At 54.3% G+C, this 17,469-nt stretch overlaps 5 protein-coding genes across 5 annotated transcripts; 1 reads left to right on the top strand and 4 right to left on the bottom strand.

Moving 5' to 3' along the window:
• Positions 1–678: 678 nt before the first annotated feature.
• On the top strand, positions 679–7,417 carry GMORB2_6274 (succinate dehydrogenase (ubiquinone) flavoprotein subunit; the record flags this gene model as incomplete). The annotated part of the gene is made up of 9 exons (XM_035468244.1): positions 679–817; positions 954–1,183; positions 1,287–1,881; positions 1,948–2,063; positions 2,129–2,382; positions 2,445–3,915; positions 5,461–5,789; positions 5,893–7,116; positions 7,198–7,417. The coding sequence occupies 9 exons, from the start codon at positions 679–681 to the stop codon at positions 7,415–7,417; spliced, it is 4,578 nt and encodes a 1,525-aa protein (XP_035322225.1).
• Positions 7,418–8,008: 591 nt separating this feature from the next.
• Positions 8,009–8,917, bottom strand: GMORB2_6275 (uncharacterized protein; the record flags this gene model as incomplete). Its single annotated transcript, XM_035468245.1, has 1 exon — positions 8,009–8,917. One exon carries the CDS (start codon positions 8,915–8,917, stop codon positions 8,009–8,011), a length of 909 nt encoding a protein of 302 aa, XP_035322226.1.
• Positions 8,918–9,913: 996 nt separating this feature from the next.
• On the bottom strand, positions 9,914–11,011 carry GMORB2_6276 (UMP-CMP kinase; the record flags this gene model as incomplete). The annotated part of the gene is made up of 2 exons (XM_035468246.1): positions 9,914–10,596; positions 10,792–11,011. The coding sequence occupies 2 exons, from the start codon at positions 11,009–11,011 to the stop codon at positions 9,914–9,916; spliced, it is 903 nt and encodes a 300-aa protein (XP_035322227.1).
• Positions 11,012–11,960: 949 nt separating this feature from the next.
• GMORB2_6277 (translation initiation factor 3 subunit M) lies at positions 11,961–13,401 on the bottom strand (the record flags this gene model as incomplete). The annotated part of the gene is made up of 2 exons (XM_035468247.1): positions 11,961–12,693; positions 12,836–13,401. 2 exons carry the CDS (start codon positions 13,399–13,401, stop codon positions 11,961–11,963), a joined length of 1,299 nt encoding a protein of 432 aa, XP_035322228.1.
• Positions 13,402–14,367: 966 nt separating this feature from the next.
• Positions 14,368–16,765, bottom strand: GMORB2_6278 (serine/threonine-protein kinase CHEK2; the record flags this gene model as incomplete). The annotated part of the gene is made up of 4 exons (XM_035468248.1): positions 14,368–14,815; positions 15,847–15,997; positions 16,071–16,644; positions 16,724–16,765. The coding sequence occupies 4 exons, from the start codon at positions 16,763–16,765 to the stop codon at positions 14,368–14,370; spliced, it is 1,215 nt and encodes a 404-aa protein (XP_035322229.1).
• Positions 16,766–17,469: the final 704 nt, after the last annotated feature.

A 17,469-nucleotide genomic window follows, 5' to 3' on the forward strand; every position in this document is an offset into this window, starting at 1 on the left:
TTCACATTGTAACTTGTCAGCCTGTCCAGCCCGCCCAGCCCGTGCTCCATACTTACTACTATAGTAACACCGATACAGGTAGTGATGATATTCGCGTACTGTTACTACTGCGCAGGCAGGTGCATGGAAGTCTTCGGTTGTATTCGAGCACCCCGCGCTCGGGGGAGACAAACTGAGCTTTATACATACTAAAACTGGCCACGATCCGCTTACTCTTAGCCTTTGTCGCCTTTTCTGCCCTGTCTCTCACTCTCCACCGCCTTGGCATATCAACTCTGTGAGTATCTTCCTCGTCCCAACAAGACTGAACAAGGAACACAGAGTTTTACCCAGAAGAGGAAAGAATTGCATGAAGTCTCCGTCTGCTGAGAGAGGGATTCCGGAGATGTGATTGACACGTACATCGTCATTTTCTTTCTTTCTGGGCTGATGACTTCGTTTGCGTCAGCCTCCTAATTCATCCGTCTCTTGTTATAGCCACTCTGTCCCACCCCCACTTCGACTTTCGTCCCCTCGACGCCACACTGCAGACACGTTCTTGGGGATAGGACGGGAACCTGCCCGCAACTTATTCTCTTCTACACACATCCTTTCCTCTGCATATAAATACAATAGTTTCTCGCTGCAAAAGGCACAGAAACCACCTGCTCAACCGAATATATCGACCGACAACCCGTCATGGGTGCTGAAGAGCCAGACCAGACTGCTGCCGTAGCAGCAGCAGCAGCACCCCCCACCACTGAGCTTCCAGTCCGGCCGGCCAAGTCGTCTTCCCCTCCTCAGGACGGACGTCCTCTGACGGGAAAGCAAGAGCACTGTGAGTGTCAACCTTTCTTCCCCGCCACGTTCTTTCTTCCTCTTCTATCCTGGAGGGCGACTCTGTCCTTCTTTTACCCCTCCCCCCCTTCCAGTGCCGAGAAGACGTGACCATTGACGTATTCGCCACCTCTCAGACCTGAAGCGCGAACTCATATCCGAGCAGGTTCAGTGGGAAATCAGTGAGCTCAACTCACCCACCGCACTGCGCCGGTTTGGCGCCCCCTTCAAGTCGGACCATGGCGAGGTACCGCCTCAGGCGTCGGAGCTTCCCATCTTGCGCTACATATTTGTCCACCACATTCGAGACTTCCCCTTCCTGGACAAAGCTCGCGAGAAGGAGTTTTGGCAGGACAAGCTCCAGGTGGTAAGTCACCCTCAACAACCCTGCAGTTTATCCGGACTTGGTGTGTACATGTAACGGGAGGAGGGGAGAGTGCGGTGGGTACTAACCCGGTGTCATCGTCTAGTTCCTCGAGTCCTTTGCTGGCAAGCAAATCTCGTCTTCCGAGGACCGCTTGGAGGAGACCAAGAGGAGGAAGCTGGCTATCAAGGCCCGAAAGCTCGTCGAGCTCATGATGGTCTCGGGCGTGCCCACCTCGTCCGGTTTCGAGGAGCGCATCCGCTTCTCTGAGATTGAAATCGTCGACAGCAACGCTATCGATGCCGGCGTCCTCCACAGCTTGCCCGAGGGCAACTACATCAACGGGATCGATGTCAACGTCGCCGGTGTCCGCACCACGGCCATCAAGGGCAAGATCCGCACCCGCAAGCATGCCGAGTTCCTTCTGCGCGTTAAGAGGAAGGGGGAGCTCGAGCACTTTGTCGCCAGGAGGTACGGCGATTTCAGTAGACTGCACCGCCGTCTGCATCTCGAACTCCCCGGACGCGTGCTCCCCGCCTTGCCCCACAAGAACAAGTCGGACGCGAAAGCCTCGGGCCTCCTCGGATCATGGGGCTCTTACGGTGGAGATCAGGACTCAGACGCAGACTCGGTCGATTCTGGCTCGACTCGTCGTACGGCCGTGTCGGGCATCTCTTCACTCCTCTCCCCTACCCAGAACAGTAAGTTGAACCCGTACCGACCTGGGTTCTTTGGAGTACGGCTACTTATCAGGAACACCATATTAGGCCACCGTAAACCGAGATCCGTAACCTCTGCGAGATCTTCCGTCTCCAAGACGTTGGCCTCGCCCAGGATGTCGGCTGACGGACGCTTGGCTCCGCCGTCGGAAGGAAAGGACCAGGTGAGTTGGCCTATCTGATCGTTCTTCTCCAATCCATTACATATATCTCGTCTAACCTATCCTAGGATGTCGTTCTTGGACGTGAAAACCAACGTGTCTCGCTGCGTGCCTATATCCGCACGCTGTTGCAGAACACACAATTCGCAAACACAAAGGCGGTGCAGAACTTCCTTGAGAACGACCCTATAAACCCCACAGATGAAGACATTGACGACATTTTGCGGAGAAAGGAGGTGGATGAGAAGCGCATCGAGGAGCAGAAACGCTTCTACGAGATTGCCCGGAAACGTGCCGCTGATCTTGACGAATACATGGAGCAGTCAGTACATGTCCGCACACAGCAGACGGATGGATACGATTGATTAACATGCCGCCTGACAGGTTCCGACGTGACATCGTCGAGCGCAACGGTCTGACAAATCTCTTCGCCGAGATCAGGGAGAAGAAGAAGATTGAGGATCTCAGTATCCAATACCGCAAGTTTGCCGAGTGGCTGCGCATCGAGATTGCGGCCGTCATCTACCACATCTTCCTTGCCGAGGACAACTCACCGGAGCTCTTCGCGCAGGCCAAGCGGATACACTCACTGATCCCATATACGGTGCTCAAGAACGTGATCCGCATCGCCAACCCTGCGGCCGTCATGTCGGGCATTCTGGACGTGTTCCTCGCGCAGCCCTTCGGTTCCCGGTCGCTCCTGCAGCGCATCTTCTCCCTGACGCTCAACGACGGCATCAGGAGCTTCCAGAAGTCCATCGGCGTGCTCGACGCCAAGATTGGCGACCCGGTGTACTCGCTGAAACTCAAGAGGTACACCGAGGCTGAGGAGCACATCAAGACGTCGATCCGCGAAGAGGCCGAGTCGGAGGACATGGATCTGGTGGTGACCATCTTGCGATCGGACCTGATTGAGCCTGAGCTCAATGGAGAGCAGTTCCAGAAACTCTTCAACGCCTACGTAGCCTTCAACAACGCCGTGGAGAATATCGACGAGGAGCTGAGGCAGGGCGCGCAGCTCTTCTCGTACCTCAAGCAGATGCTCAAGCTGTGCACTAGGCAACGCGACAAGGCCATGATGCTCGAGCTCATCGAGGAACCCACCACGCTCCAACTGTTCCGCGACCTCTTCACCATCTTCTACGAGCCCCTCGTCAGAGTGTACAAGTCGGCCAACGTGTACAACAGCGTTACCGATTTCGCCGTCTTCGTCGACGACATAATACAGGTGGTCGACAAGTGCCGGGATCAAGACGCGTCTGCGGACCCCAACCAGACGGTGCAGGCCTTTATTGACCTGTGCCAGAGGCACGAGCACAACTTCTACAAGTTCGTGCACGAGGTGCACGTCCACGACAACGGCCTCTTCACGCAGCTGATGGGGTGGATCGAGGGCATCCTGGAGTTTCTCCGCCACGGCCCCAAGAACGGCACCATCAACATTGACGCCCTGTTTACCAGGGCAGTGGAAAGCGGCTCCGTCGACAAGGAGAAGGCCATTGCTGAGATTGACTCGCTCATCGCGTGGCAGGAGGCCCGCAAGCGCTGGCACAGCGATAAGACCCGGCAGAAGATGGCCGCCGAGGGCACGGGAGGCGGCGGGCTCATGCTGTCGGGCTTCAAGTCTACGGATTTCGGCCTCGACGACCAAGACATCGAGGATATGGCCTACGACGACGGCTCCGACGAGGAGGAGGAGGCCGAGCTGGAGGACGACCTCGATCCCATCGACGCCGAGAGGCGCAGGCGCGCAAAGCGCCAGGACAATCTGCGCCGTACGGCCGGCGAGCCTCCCAAGCCGCCTGTCTCGGAGGTGCACAAGCTCAAGGAGGATTTCATTGTCATGCTGCGCAATGTTCTGGCAGACTAGAAGGGGTGGCTTTTGTGTTTTGCTTTCGTTTTTTTTTTCTACGCTCTCCTCTCTCTTTCTATTTGTCCTCTTAAAGAGGAAGCGGTTGGATACGCATCTTGTTTAAATAGTAGAAGGGAGGGAGAAGGGATATGCATGCATGTAGCATATAGTCAGAAGATAGGCTTGGAAGAAGAGAGCCTTTACGACTTTATATCACACATATACACATACATTTACTACCACCCTGCGTATGTTTGACAATAAAGACAACGTTATCGAAGATGAAAAAGAGAGTCTGCAACTTTGGCATATAGGTATTATGTATGACATGCGTATTCAAGACATGTATATATTCACGCGCGATAGTGAAGGTCGCAATATCAACCATACGACTACTCTTCACGCTCGAGTCCTGGTAAACCAGACCTAAGATTCTCTCTCTATATATAACAAAACAGGATCCCCCTCCCCCCGGCGCCCCTCCTATACAGGCTATTACGGATACCGACTATCTATACATACATACACAACATATACGTGGTAAATGCGTAGTGCGAAGTGTGGAGCCATCAACAGGAAGACTCCGGGAAAACTCACACAGGTGGAGTCTAGGGTAGACGTGATTATAATGCAAGAGCTCTGATTGGCCAGACGGGCCGAGGATAACAGCGCTGCCCATGTGTTTTTCCCGGAAGACCCAAGGAAAAGGAAGGGAACGTCTTGAGACTTGGGGCCTTTTGGCAGAGAGGCCCATCAGACCAGGCGCAATGCCAATTGGCCGAGCACCGAAATGCCACACAGCCAGAAAAGTGAGTGACCACCACTCTTCTTTCCCAAAGTAATCCTCTCTCGGAACGGACGAGAGCCCCATCGTTCCTTTCTTCTCTCTCTCTCTTTCTTCGTCTTCCCCGTCCTATCCTTTCCCGCCAATTCCAATCATCTGCATCCTCTTCCTCCCCCTCCTCCTCGTCGCCCGCCCACACCCTCCGGAAAATAGAACCTGTGGATGCCAGCAGCTTTAGATTGAAGCTGGGTGTTAAACTGCCACACGCAACATTTTCCGCCCCTTTGTCACAATGGCTTCCTCCATGGCTCTGAGGCGTCTAGCCGCCGGCTCCTCTGTACGTTGCTCTCTCATTCCTGCTCCTCCTATGTCGCGTCGGACAGGTGGAAGGAAAAAAAGGCATTGGCTGACCATCATGCAGATGCAGGTTCCGAGACTGTCTAGCACCAGGGCTTTCTCTACGTCGCGACACCTCGGTGAGTCCCGACTTACGAAACACCACATGCGATCGCTCTCTTCTTCTCGGTGGCTGACTGGTCGGGAAACACGATAGCTCGCGTCATCTCTAACGGCCCCCTGCGGGCAAAGGAGGCTTCGCCCCATGTGAGCAACAAGTACCACGTCATTGTATGTTCCCATTCCGACACCCCCCCTCTCCGAAGCGTCTCTCCGGAAGATGCAGTGAAATGTGCGCGCGGCTGTCGATCGATCGGCCTGCAAGTTGGAGAGTACCGCTGACCCGCTGTTCTTTATGCGCGCCTCAGGACCACGAGTATGATGCCCTCGTTGTTGGCGCCGGTGGTTCCGGTCTCCGCGCCGCCTTCGGACTTGCCGAGGCTGGCTTCAACACCGCCTGTATCTCCAAGCTCTTCCCCACGCGAAGCCATACCGTCGCCGCGCAGGGTGGCATCAACGCCGCCCTCGGAAACATGCACGAGGATGATTGGAGGTGGCACATGTACGACACCGTCAAGGGCTCCGACTGGCTCGGTGACCAGGACGCCATCCACTACATGACCCGCGAGGCTCCCCAGTCCATCATTGAGCTGGAGCACTACGGTTGCCCTTTCTCCCGTACTGAAGATGGCAAGATGTGAGCATCATTCCAGCCCCCCTTCCCCCCAGGGTGCTGCTGCCCCCGGCCGCTCCTGCAGTTGATTACTTGTTTTGCTGAACGAGGTCCACAATGTCTATAGTTACCAGCGAGCTTTCGGTGGTCAGTCGCAAAAGTACGGCAAGGGTGGCCAGGCCTACCGTTGTTGCGCCGCCGCCGACCGGACCGGACACGCCCTCCTTCACACCCTCTACGGCCAGTCTCTCCGCCACAACACCAACTACTTTATCGAGTACTTTGCCCTTGACCTGATCATGGAGGACGGCGAGTGCCGTGGTGTCCTCGCCTACAACCAGGAGGATGGTACCTTGCACCGATTCCTCGCCAATCACACCGTCCTCGCCACCGGTGGTTACGGACGTGCTTACTTCAGTTGCACCTCGGCCCACACCTGCACCGGCGACGGTATGGCCATGGTTGCCCGTGCCGGTCTTCCCAACCAGGATCTCGAGTTCGTCCAGTTCCACCCAACTGGTATCTACGGTGCCGGCTGCCTTATCACTGAGGGTGCCCGTGGTGAGGGTGGTTACCTGCTCAACTCGGAGGGTGAGCGCTTCATGGAGCGATACGCCCCCACTGCCAAGGATCTTGCCTCGCGTGATGTCGTCTCGCGTTCCATGACCATGGAGATCCGCGACGGTCGCGGTGTCGGTCCCGAGAAGGACCATATTTATCTCCAGCTGAGCCATCTGCCTGCCGAGATCCTGGCTGAGCGTTTGCCCGGTATCTCGGAGACGGCCGGTATCTTCGCCGGTGTCGACGTCCGCAAGGAGCCCATCCCCGTCCTGCCTACGGTCCACTACAATATGGGTGGTATCCCGACCAAGTACACTGGTGAGGTCTTGACGATCGACGAGAAGGGAGAGGACAAGGTTGTTCCCGGCCTGTACGCCTGTGGTGAAGCCGCTTGCGTGTCTGTCCACGGCGCCAACCGCCTGGGTGCCAACTCGCTGCTTGACCTGGTCGTCTTCGGCCGTGCCGTCTCGCACACGATCCGTGATAACTTCAACCCAGGCGACAAGCTCAAACCCATCTCAGCCGACGCCGCCTCAGAGCACATCGAGGCTCTCGACACTGTCCGCCGGTCCGACGGTCCCAAGAGCTCTTCCGAGATTCGCCTGGCCATGCAGAAGGCCATGCAGACTGATGTCAGCGTCTTCCGTACCCAGGAGAGTCTGGACGAGGGTGCCGCCAAGATGAAGAAGATTGACGCCATGTTCTCCGAGGTCGGTATCAAGGACCGCACCATGATCTGGAACTCGGATCTTGTTGAGACCATGGAGCTCCGTAACCTCTTGACCTGCGCGTAAGTTCCCCCCCCCATGTTCTCTTTTCGTTTCTTTTCTACTTGTATACAATCAGACTAACTAACCTACCCTCCGTATAGTACCCAGACCGCCACCGCCGCCGCCAACCGCAAGGAGTCGCGTGGTGCCCACGCCCGCGAAGACTACCCTGAGCGTGACGACGTCAACTGGATGAAGCACTCACTCACCTTCCAGAAGGAGCCTCATGGCGAAGTCGAGCTGGGATACCGCAAGGTTATCGCCACCACTCTCGATGAGAACGAGTGCAAGCCTGTCCCTCCGTTCAAGCGTGTTTACTAGATGCCCTTTCTTTCGCTCTCCTTTTCCCTCTGATTTATTGGCATGCCAGTGTAATCGGTTGGGTTGATGAGAAAGAGACCTGGTAAGCAAGTCCACTGAACATACAAGAAACAAAAAAAACAAAAAAAGTGAACAAAAAGAGAGAGGAGGAGAAGAAGGAACAGCATCTATAATTCCTCCTTTGTATGCCATATGGGTATGGTGAAGGGGATCGGTTTACATAATAAGTTACCCCTTGCCGCCTGTGTTTTTTTTCTATTTCTCTCTCATATCTGATTGGATGAGAGATCACATCCTGTACGTATTAACCTACTTTTCGTAGTAGAAGAGAAGGAGAGGGAGGAGTTCTTTCAAGTCGCGAAAGGTGTAAGATTTTCCTTCTATTTATACATATAACACCAAACAGAAAAAAAACGTTTCAAAATCAAGTAATTCAAGGCCAAGGTCGTGTGTACATGTTTGTGCCTCATGTGTTCTGTCAGGGGGTATCCGGTGATGTGTGTCCTTGAGATGAGCAGAGGGGAAGGGGAGTATAGAACAAGAACGGAGAGACGTGAGGGAGACGGAGGCAAGAAGGACGAAGAGAGTAATTCAGCCATTCATAGTGGCCCTGTGAAGGGCGGCCCTTGTCGTGGTGAGCAAACGGTCCTGGGTCTCGATCTCCTTCCTGAGACGGTCGATCTCAGACCTGAGCTTCTCATTCTCCTGTTCGAGTGCGGCGCTGTCGCGGGCCTGGTACGCCGACTGTGTGAGGTCCTTGGATACGCCCGTGCGGACTTTCACGGGGACGTCGTGGAGCTTCGGGATGTCCGTGACACTGTTAATGGTGCGCCCGGGTGGGACGTCTCCGTCCGGCGGCGGCCTACGAGTACCGTTGGGCGAGGGGGGACGATGAGCCTGACGACGGGGAGCAGTGCCGGCAGCACCAGGTGTACCGGGGGTGACGGGCGTCTGCATCTTTCTTGGAGGAGCGTCTTGGAAGCTCACATTCTCGCGTTTGCGCTTGCGACCATCACCGACGGGGAAGAGTGTTCGAGATGTGGAGATGGAGGTGGTGGTGGATGGGGTGGGGAGACTATTTGTGAAGCTGGTGTTGGGACTGGTGTCGGGTGTTTTGAGAGCGGCAGCAGCAGACGGATTGGAAGCCTTGGTTGGGGGTGTGGCGATTCGAGGAGGATGAGGAGGAGGGGAAGTGATGGACTCTATGCTGTCTAAGAGGCTGACTAGACCTCGTTCCTCGTCGGTGGATAAGTCGTCGAAGAAGGCATCGTCGTCGTCGTCGTCGTCTTTGGACGTCTTGGCCTTATTGACAGTCGGGGAGGGTATGTCCGGGGGGCAAGGGGGTCCGGAAGTAGAGGTTTCGGCCCCGCCGTTGTTGTTCAAACCGTCACTGCTGTGCTTCCGGGTTGAAGCGTGCTTGACCCATGAGGTGAGAGACTTCTGCGTATAACTTCTTCTCTTTTTGATGGTGGAGGGGGGCCGGGGTTGTTGGGGTTTCATCTCTGCGTGTATTCCCCAGAGTACTCCTGAAGTATGGATGTCGATTTGATCTTGCCTGCTTGATTCTTCAATCCGTCTCAGTAGCGCTACAGTGATGTCTTGACTCGAAAGAACCGAATCACATCACAGTAGAAAGGTCGCTGAGCGTTGTCGGAATGTGGATGTCTCTCCATGTATCGACACTGAGGGGCGGCGGGGTGAGCAGGTTTGAGACGCCAAGCAGAGATAACGGGTTGCAGCAAGGGCTGATGATCTCAGACCGGTCAAGAAAATCGTAGAGCGGTACAGGAAAAAAAATGAAGCAACAGCACTGCCCAGAGTGAAGCAATGGCAGTAAAAGTAGCTGAAGTAGAAGCGGTGGTGGGAGGAGAAAGAGGAGGAGAAGGAGGAAGAGGAGGAGAGAAGAGAGATAGAGTGATGAGATGTGCCATGTGCGTCGGCGGGGAAACTGGTTAGGAACTTGTCACAGCAGCGTCGGGGGCCGTAATGAGGAGCTGCGTGGGTGTGCATGTTGCCGCCGACAAAAGGGGGGGGGGGGGAACAAGGCTAACTGACGAATTGATTCTCAAGAAAAAGCAAAGAAAAAGACGGATTGAGGCAGGCTGGTGGAAACCAATTGACAATGAATTGTATTAAGCATGACGACAATGGGGTTTGCTTTCTTTTCTTTTTCTTCTTTTCTCTGACCTTCTCCAATGCTGCAAGCTCTTTTGAACATGTAGGAAATTTGCCAACGTTTTGACAGTTGTTAGTAGTGACCAAACCACTCTTCTCTCTTTCTCCGTCACCGTGGTTGTTGTCGTTGTTGTTGTTGTTGTTGTTGTTGTTGCGTGTTGCGCTTTCTACCCCAAAACCATAATCTTGTACAAATAATCCTTTGCGAAAACCAAAGAGAAAAAAAAATGATAACAGAAAAATAACAAGGTAGAATGAAAGAATGAATATCAGGAGGGTAAGCAAAGGGTGTTTATAAGATTACAAGGGAGGGCGATCCACTCAAATGCTGGGACCGAGACGGTCGGTGAGGGCCTTTTGCGTGGCGCTGTAGACATTGTCCGGGGTGGCAGTGGCATCGACCTTGATGACCTTGTCCTGCTTGGAGTAGTAGTCGACGACGGGCATGCTGGTCTCGACAAAGGTGCGGAAGCGCTTGCGGATGGACTCGGCATTGTCGTCGCTGCGGCCCGACGTCTTGCCGCGCTCTAGCAGCCGGCTCTCCATGACGTCCTCGGGGCAGTCGTAGAAGAGAACCATCTTGGCCGGGCAGACGGCCTCCTCGAACTTGTGAGCCTGGTCCAGCTTGCGCGGGAAGCCGTCGACCAGGAAGCGGCCCTTGCCGTCCGCCGAGCCCGACTCGCGCAGAGCGTCGGCCATGGCGTTCTCCAGCAGCTGAACCGTCACCTCCATCGGTACGATCAGCCCGTTCTTGATATAATCGCGGATCAGGTCGCCGAACTGGGACCCGGGGCGCTCCTGCTCGGCGCGCAGGAGGTCGCCGGCCGACAGGTGGGTGAAGCCGTAATCCTTGACCAGCTTGGCGCACTGCGTGCCCTTGCCGGCTCCGGGGCCGCCCAAGACGAACAAGACCGTCACCTTTTCGGGGGAGAAGGTGGGCGTCGACTTAGTAGGAGGGGACAGCTCCTGCTGCTGCTGCTGCTGCTGCTGCTCGGGGGGTGCATCTTTGCGAGGAAAACAACAGAGTGTCAGTAAGTAGGGCATCTTCTTGCTCCGTTTTTTTTTTCTCCTCGATTCCTTTGCTGAAGATTTCCTTTTGCCCTTGTTGCTCTTGGTCCTGTTCTTCTCTCTCATTTTGAAGAAAGGGGGGCGAGGAGGAGGGGGGGGGGGACTGCAGCTTCAAGTAATGATCAACGTACCCTTGCGACGGTTCACGAGACCAATGTACCCGAGGGAACCAAGACCAATGATGGCAAAGAAGGGCCAGAACTTGATACCACTACTAGTGCTCTTGGGAGCCTCAGCAGAGTATGCGCGCCGCTGAAGGGCGAATCGAGGGGCCGCACCGGCGGAAAAGGAGGGAGCACCAGGACGCGACACTCGGCCGGCCAGGCGACGCAGGGGCATGCGGGAAGCCATAATCACGAGATGTCCGCGTGCTATTGTTTTTTGAGGGGCGGAGAGAGAGTGCGTGCGTGTGCGTGTAAAGTGAAAAAGAAGGCGTGAAGTATGGTGTTTGGTATTTTAGGGGTATCGGTCGGGATATTGTTGATGAGCTGGCCAAAGTATAATTTCAATACCTCTAAGGAGCAGTATGAGTAGTAATCAACAATTTTTTATTAGAATTTAGCAGTAATACCTCTACTCCGTAGTGCTCCGTAGGCTAGAGCACTGAAACTGGTGGGTCAGTTTCTTCCGACATTTCTCTGCTGTGGTATCACTTCCGACGCGTAATCACGTGATAAGATACATACAGCTTCACCTCCAACGCTCGGCTTGTAAGAATGAAACCAAGTCTATCTATTGACATTTCGTTCTGAATCTATGGCAGAGCGTTTTATATCGCATCCTACCCTATCCCCCTCCCCCCCCCCTCCCCCCGAAGCTAGGGGAAATAAAAACATAGAAAATATAAATAAGTAAAGCCATCGAGAAACACATGGTCCACTATCGCATCATTGGGGAGGAGGGGCGGGGCATCTGTCATTTCCGAGCAGAAGGAGAGAGAAAGGAAGCAGGAAGAGTAAAAGAAAAGGGACATAATATATGCTAGAAACTTCTTATTCACATCATCCCATACCGCAGATGTATCTATCCCCTTTTTTTTTCGGCAAGAGATAGCAACACGCATACAAAAAAGAAGGATTGAAGACTCCTCCTGATGATGTTTTCGCTCTCACTCGTTCCTCTACCCTTTACATCTATCCTTTATCTCCCCTTTCAAGATGGACGTTGGAGAGCAAGAAAAAAAGAGGACATGAGAAAAAAGACCAGATGATACGTTTCAAAGAAAAAAACCCTTTCATAAAGTTGGAAAAAAACCTTTTGCCTTGTTTTTGTTGTTTTTGTTGTTTTCAAATATTCCCCTCTAATCATCATTGTCCGTCCTCTCACGTTGCTGCCTGCGACCACCACCACCGCTGAAAAGGCCGGTGTTATTGAGCTTGCGCTCCAACTCCTGGACCTCGCGCTCCTTCTGGGCCTTGGCATTTGCCTGCTCCTGCTGCAGGACGACGAGGACGTTCTGCATCGTCGACTTCCAGTGTTCGACGCGCGTGGCGAGTTCTCGGTACTGGCGTTGGCCAAAGACGCGGTACGTCACCTTATGCACGAGGAAGACGTTGCGCTTCTGCGAGAGCTTGCCCTCGACCAGCCCGGCACGGATCACGTCAATGGCCCACATCTCGATCTCGTCGTCGGGGATCTGCAGCGCCTTGGTAATCTTGGCATACTCAATCTCGCGACTCGGCGTCGCCGCCGCCAGGCTGGCAAACGTGAGCAGCCGCATCTTGCGGTGCAGCTTCTCGTGGTCCAGCTTCTGCTGCTCTACCCAGCCCTCGTGCTCCTCGTTGAAGTCGTTGTAGTCCTCGAGGTCCTGCTCGGCAAAGATGTCCAGGAGCTGCGAGTAGACCGGGTGCGAGTCGCCGAGCGCCTGCACGCTGGGGATCGACCGCAGGTCCTGGAAGAGGAAGTGCGTGCTGGACAGGAGGGCCATCTTAACGGCCCGGAGGGATAGCTTCTGCGCCTCCTCGGATGAGACCTCGTCCTTCTCATCACCGTCGAATGTCCTCAGAGCCTTGAGAATGAATTCATATCCTTGCCTTTCGAGGTGAACATTGTTAGCATCGTATACATATTCATCGTTCCATCCACTCTTGTGTGTGTATTAAAAAACAAGACAAGAAAGAGGAACGTAAAGAGATGAGAAAGGAAGGGAGGTCGGAAAAAATAGAGAAAACCCACTGCTCCTCTCCAGCTTCGATGGCAACATCAGCCACTTCCTCGTACAGCGTCCTCTGGTACTCCTCATCGGTGCCCCACGTGTCCATCCACTCGGGCAGGCGGTCGAGGTAGTGCTTGATCGACTCAAACATGCCGTGGGTCTTGAGGAATTTGAGAATCTCCATGAAGACGCGGGCGCGGACAGGGTCGGCCGGCTCCAGCAGGTTGAAGATGGTGGTGAGGGCGTTGAGCGACAGCCCGGCCCCGTGCACTGGCGAGCTGGCCAGAGGCTTGGAGAAGATGGAGCACAGCGCCGGCAGGTGCTTTTTGGGGTCCGACGACTGGAGGACCAAGTGGATCATCATGTTAGACGCCGCCGTGAACTCCTTCTCAGGCACGGCCGTCAACGCCTGCGACGACGCTACCAGCTTGGTCAGAACCTCCTCCTTGGATGCCGTCTTCTCCCCGTTTAGCAGCTGCTTGGCCTCGTCCGCCTTGAGGTACTCGGCCATCTCCGCGGCCAACTCCTCGAATGAGCCATCGACAAATAGCAGCTGTTGCTGCGAAAGGTTCTTTGCGGCCGGCATATTTGTGTCGTTCTGTTCGTTTGTTCGGGTTTTCTTTCGCTGCCCCTTCTAGTTTTCTCTCCCTTTGTTATCTGTTCAAGGATTCCCTTCTCTTTCTCTCTTTCCTTCTCTTCTTGCCGTCCAAGGCCTCTCGATCTCGGCGAAGCGGTTGGTGTCGTCGCGGGGGTATCGAGTCTAGCGGACGAAAAAAAAAGCCGAATAATGAGAGAAAAATTCCCTGGGAAACGTCGAAGATGCGGCGGTGGAGCAGTTCGACGGGCGTGTTCTAGAGATGGGCAATTCTTTCGGTTGGTTGACGGGGTCGGCGGGCCACACAGAAAAGCCCTGGTCGTGTATTTTTGCCCCTCGTACTCTGCCCCCCGCCAAATTTTCCACCCGCCAAAAAGGGCCCAAAGGTTTGTGTGCGTTTGTGTGCGCTAGGATCTATCGGATCAACTACGGCCCGTGGTTTCTCTCGCTGAGTCATCAGTTACATGTCCTTCGCCTTTGGCAGCTCTGTCGGGGCTGTCCTCGCTACACTTGTACATATATAAATTAGATATTCACAGTTTGCTCAATCATATCGAGGGAAACGACAAGGTCCTTTCCGTAAATCCTGTGCCTCCGACAGCCCTTCTGGGAGCTGATCATGCGACGCTCACACATGTTGTACAATACTACTACTTCAATATAAAGACATGTTGAAGTTGTAGACTTGTTGATGTACGGGATATTTACAACTTGACAGGCCATATCATGTTGAGGAGTATACCTTGAGAAAACAGAGACCAGTTCACAGTAATAAAAAATAAAGAGTGTAAAAAATCCTGGAAAAAGAAGATGATAAATTAGAAAATTCGTAACTTGTAAACCACAATTTTTTGTCCTTGCCCGTAGACTAGATTTGCCCCCGTCTCCCTCGCAAACAGAATTATACGGGAGAATATTGTTCTCCCATTCTTCCAAGCACAGAGGAAGGAATCCCCATCACTCTATTTTTCGTTGGCCTTTGTCTTCGGCTTCTTTTTCTGCTGCTGCTGATTTATCTTGGTTGGCTTTAGTCGCTTGCTGACGGTCGGGGTAGATACTTGCATCGTCGTTTTCAAAAAGCGCCTGGTCTCCTTTACCCCCCATCTCCATGAACTCTGCCGGCGCCCTATTATGCGCAGGTCCTTCCTCCTTGGAGGCGTTGATGATGTGGTCCTGCTCGTTATTCTCGGCAGACACTTTGGCCGTCCTGTTCTCGTTGCCGGTGACCGTGGCCGCCACCTGCGCCGAGTAGGGCTTCGACAGGAGTGTTCGCTCGCGGACCGGACCCCTCCTGTGCACCTCGAGACCCGCGAGGCCGCCAACAAGGCCGTCTGTGCTGTCATCGACATTGGTGGATGTCTGATTTATCCAGGGGTGTGCTAGGCACTGGTCGATGGTGAATCGCCTGTCCGGGTCAACGATGAGCATGGAATCGATCAGGTCCACTATAAACCGAATCAATTAGTCTTTGAGCTTTTTTCTCTTCATCCTCTTCCTTTCTCCTTGTCCTTCTGTCATGGAACATATGGAGAGTGTGTGAGAGAGAAATGGAAGCTTACGTGCAGGGTCGCCGACAGAATCCCAATACGGAGAAGGATATTCGAACCGACCACTTTTGATCTGCTGCGAGAGCGTGTAGGGAAAATCCCGCGAGTACAGCTCGTCAGAGAAGGGCGGGAAACCGCAGAGGCAAATGTACAGCACCACACCGAGTGACCAGATGTCGACGGCCTTGGTGTACTTGCGTTGCTTGGAGTCGGCGAGGATCTCGGGGGCTACATAGCTGGGTGTTCCGCAGAGGGTTGTGGTGAAGGATTCCTCGCCAATGATCTTGGCTAAACCAAAGTCTGCCAGCTTGACGTGGAGGTTCTTGTCCATGAGCAGAATATTCTCGGGCTTGATGTCGCGGTGGACAATGTTCCTCTCATGCTGCAGGAAGATGTTTATGAGTCAGCGTTCCCATCCTTCATGGCCATGCAGGATAGACGATGCGGTCGGCCTACCAGATACTTGATACCCTTGAAGAGCTGGGTGAACAGCTTGCGCGTCTCATCTTCACTAAGCCTCTGCTTCGTGACTATGTAGTTGAACAGCTCGCCCTCGGGAGCAAGCTCGAGCACGAGGTAGACGCGATCTCTCTCGCTAAAGGTATCCCTGAGACACAGGACATTGGGGTGGCTGACGCTCATGAGGACACCGATCTCTTGTTGGAGGACCTCGTTCTTGGGCTTGCTCGCGTGCTTGCCAAAGATCTTGACGGCGTAGCGCTGGCCGCTCGACTTGTCGACAGACATATACACCTCGGCAAAGTGGCCCTTGCCCAGCTTCTCGAGAATTGAGTACTGCTGGTGGAAGCCGTTTGTCTGGCGGTTGCGCGGGTAGCGGAAGACGAAGCGGGCCTTTCCGTGGACGGCGATCTCATCATTGTGCTCCAACTCGCGGCACTGGTTGCGCCCCACAATGGCTTCGTTGACAAAGGTGCCGTTCCGCGAGAGGTCCTTGAGCATGACGACTGTGTCGGTACCCTTGGTCTCGGCGAATATGAGACAGTGGCGGTTGGAGATGATCTGATCATTGACAACAACGTCTGTGCATGCGCATGAATGATTAGCGGGTGATTATATTGCCGTAGGTGAGTAGTGACTTGGCCGGTTACTCACCGCATTCTGGATGACGACCGATCAAGTATCCCCCCGAAGGAGCCCTCCTGGTACTCGTGCGCTCATAGGCCTCCTCATCGCGTAAAGCGGCAGGCGTGGACTTGTCATCCTTCTTCTCAGTTGCCAGCTCCGCTTGGTCGAGGCTAGGGCAGGCGTTTCGCTTTCTGAGCACGAGTGGCTTATCACCGTACCTAGAATCGAGGGTGACGAGATAGCCCCAGATGCCCTCGTCGTTCCCATCTTCCTCCTCTTCACCCTCGGCGGTGACGTTCGGGTCGTTGAACTGACTCATGGGCTGAGTATCCTGGGGGGGCGACGAGAGGGCCTGGCTGAGCTCGTATTGCTCCTCGGCCTTGCACGGCGTCACGTTGCCTTGGGCGTTTCTGTCTACCGCCACTTCATCGTCCTTGTCCTTTGAGGTTGAAGGTCCAGCGGTCTCATCTACGGGGTTGGTGACGGGCGAAGGCAGGTGGCGCTTGTTGGAAACGGGAGTCTTGACGGCGGCGACGCCGTTGGCCAGGCGGTTGGATCGACGGGGTTTCTTGGATTCCGTCTCGTCCTCCGGAAGGGAGCCCTAGCAAGGTGGGTAGGATATGTCAGCTTGCGCATATCATAAAGAAGGGGTAAGGAACAGAGAGAACTTCTTGACTCACGAGCGGACGCTTCAGCTGGGTCTTGTCATCGCGAGGCGGCATGTCGGCGGCGAGTGGTGACTCTGGCCGTCGACGACGCGACGAACAAGAGGGCTGCTACGTGTCGAAACCCGCAGCGATGTGACCAGCTTCTCCAGCCGAATCAATGTTCCTGTCTGGTGATTCGGGACAGCCAGGCAGCCAACCTTTTTTTTTTCTTTTTTTCTTTTTTTTTCTTTTTCGGGGCGGGCGATTCACAAGTCGGGGAGTGGCGTGAAGAATGGACAGCAGTGGTATTCACTAGTAAGCACGGTAGCTTGTCGGATCGGATGAGCTTTGTCCTTGTGGAAGGGCGTGATGGTTAACGTATAGGCAGTAAAGGAGGAGTACAAAACGATAGACTAAAAGGGAGGGGGTAAAAGCAACAATGGATTCGAACAAGACGAATGAACAAGATGGAGGAACGACCTATGAGTTGGGATGATGGTGAGATGGGGCAAAAGGGACGGAGGGAACGTGAATGGGGCGCAATCGATGCAGCCCGTGGATTGTGGAGAACGAAGGCAGCCTAGCAGGAACCCTCTAGGCAGCCTTGCGGGACGGAGTGCGGGTATGCTCCTCTAGGGCACTGGTCGAAACCAAGGTACTTGTACAGACATGATCGCTTTCCGTACTTGTATTTTTCCAAATCGTCTTTGCTGTACATGTGTACTGCTACCAGTCCCTTGGTCATGCCGCTTGTCCACCCTCCCTCCCCTGACGGCAAA

This window comes from Geosmithia morbida, assembly GCF_012550715.1.
Source record: "Geosmithia morbida isolate 1262 chromosome Unknown scaffold_5, whole genome shotgun sequence".
NCBI lineage: Eukaryota > Fungi > Ascomycota > Sordariomycetes > Hypocreales > Bionectriaceae > Geosmithia > Geosmithia morbida.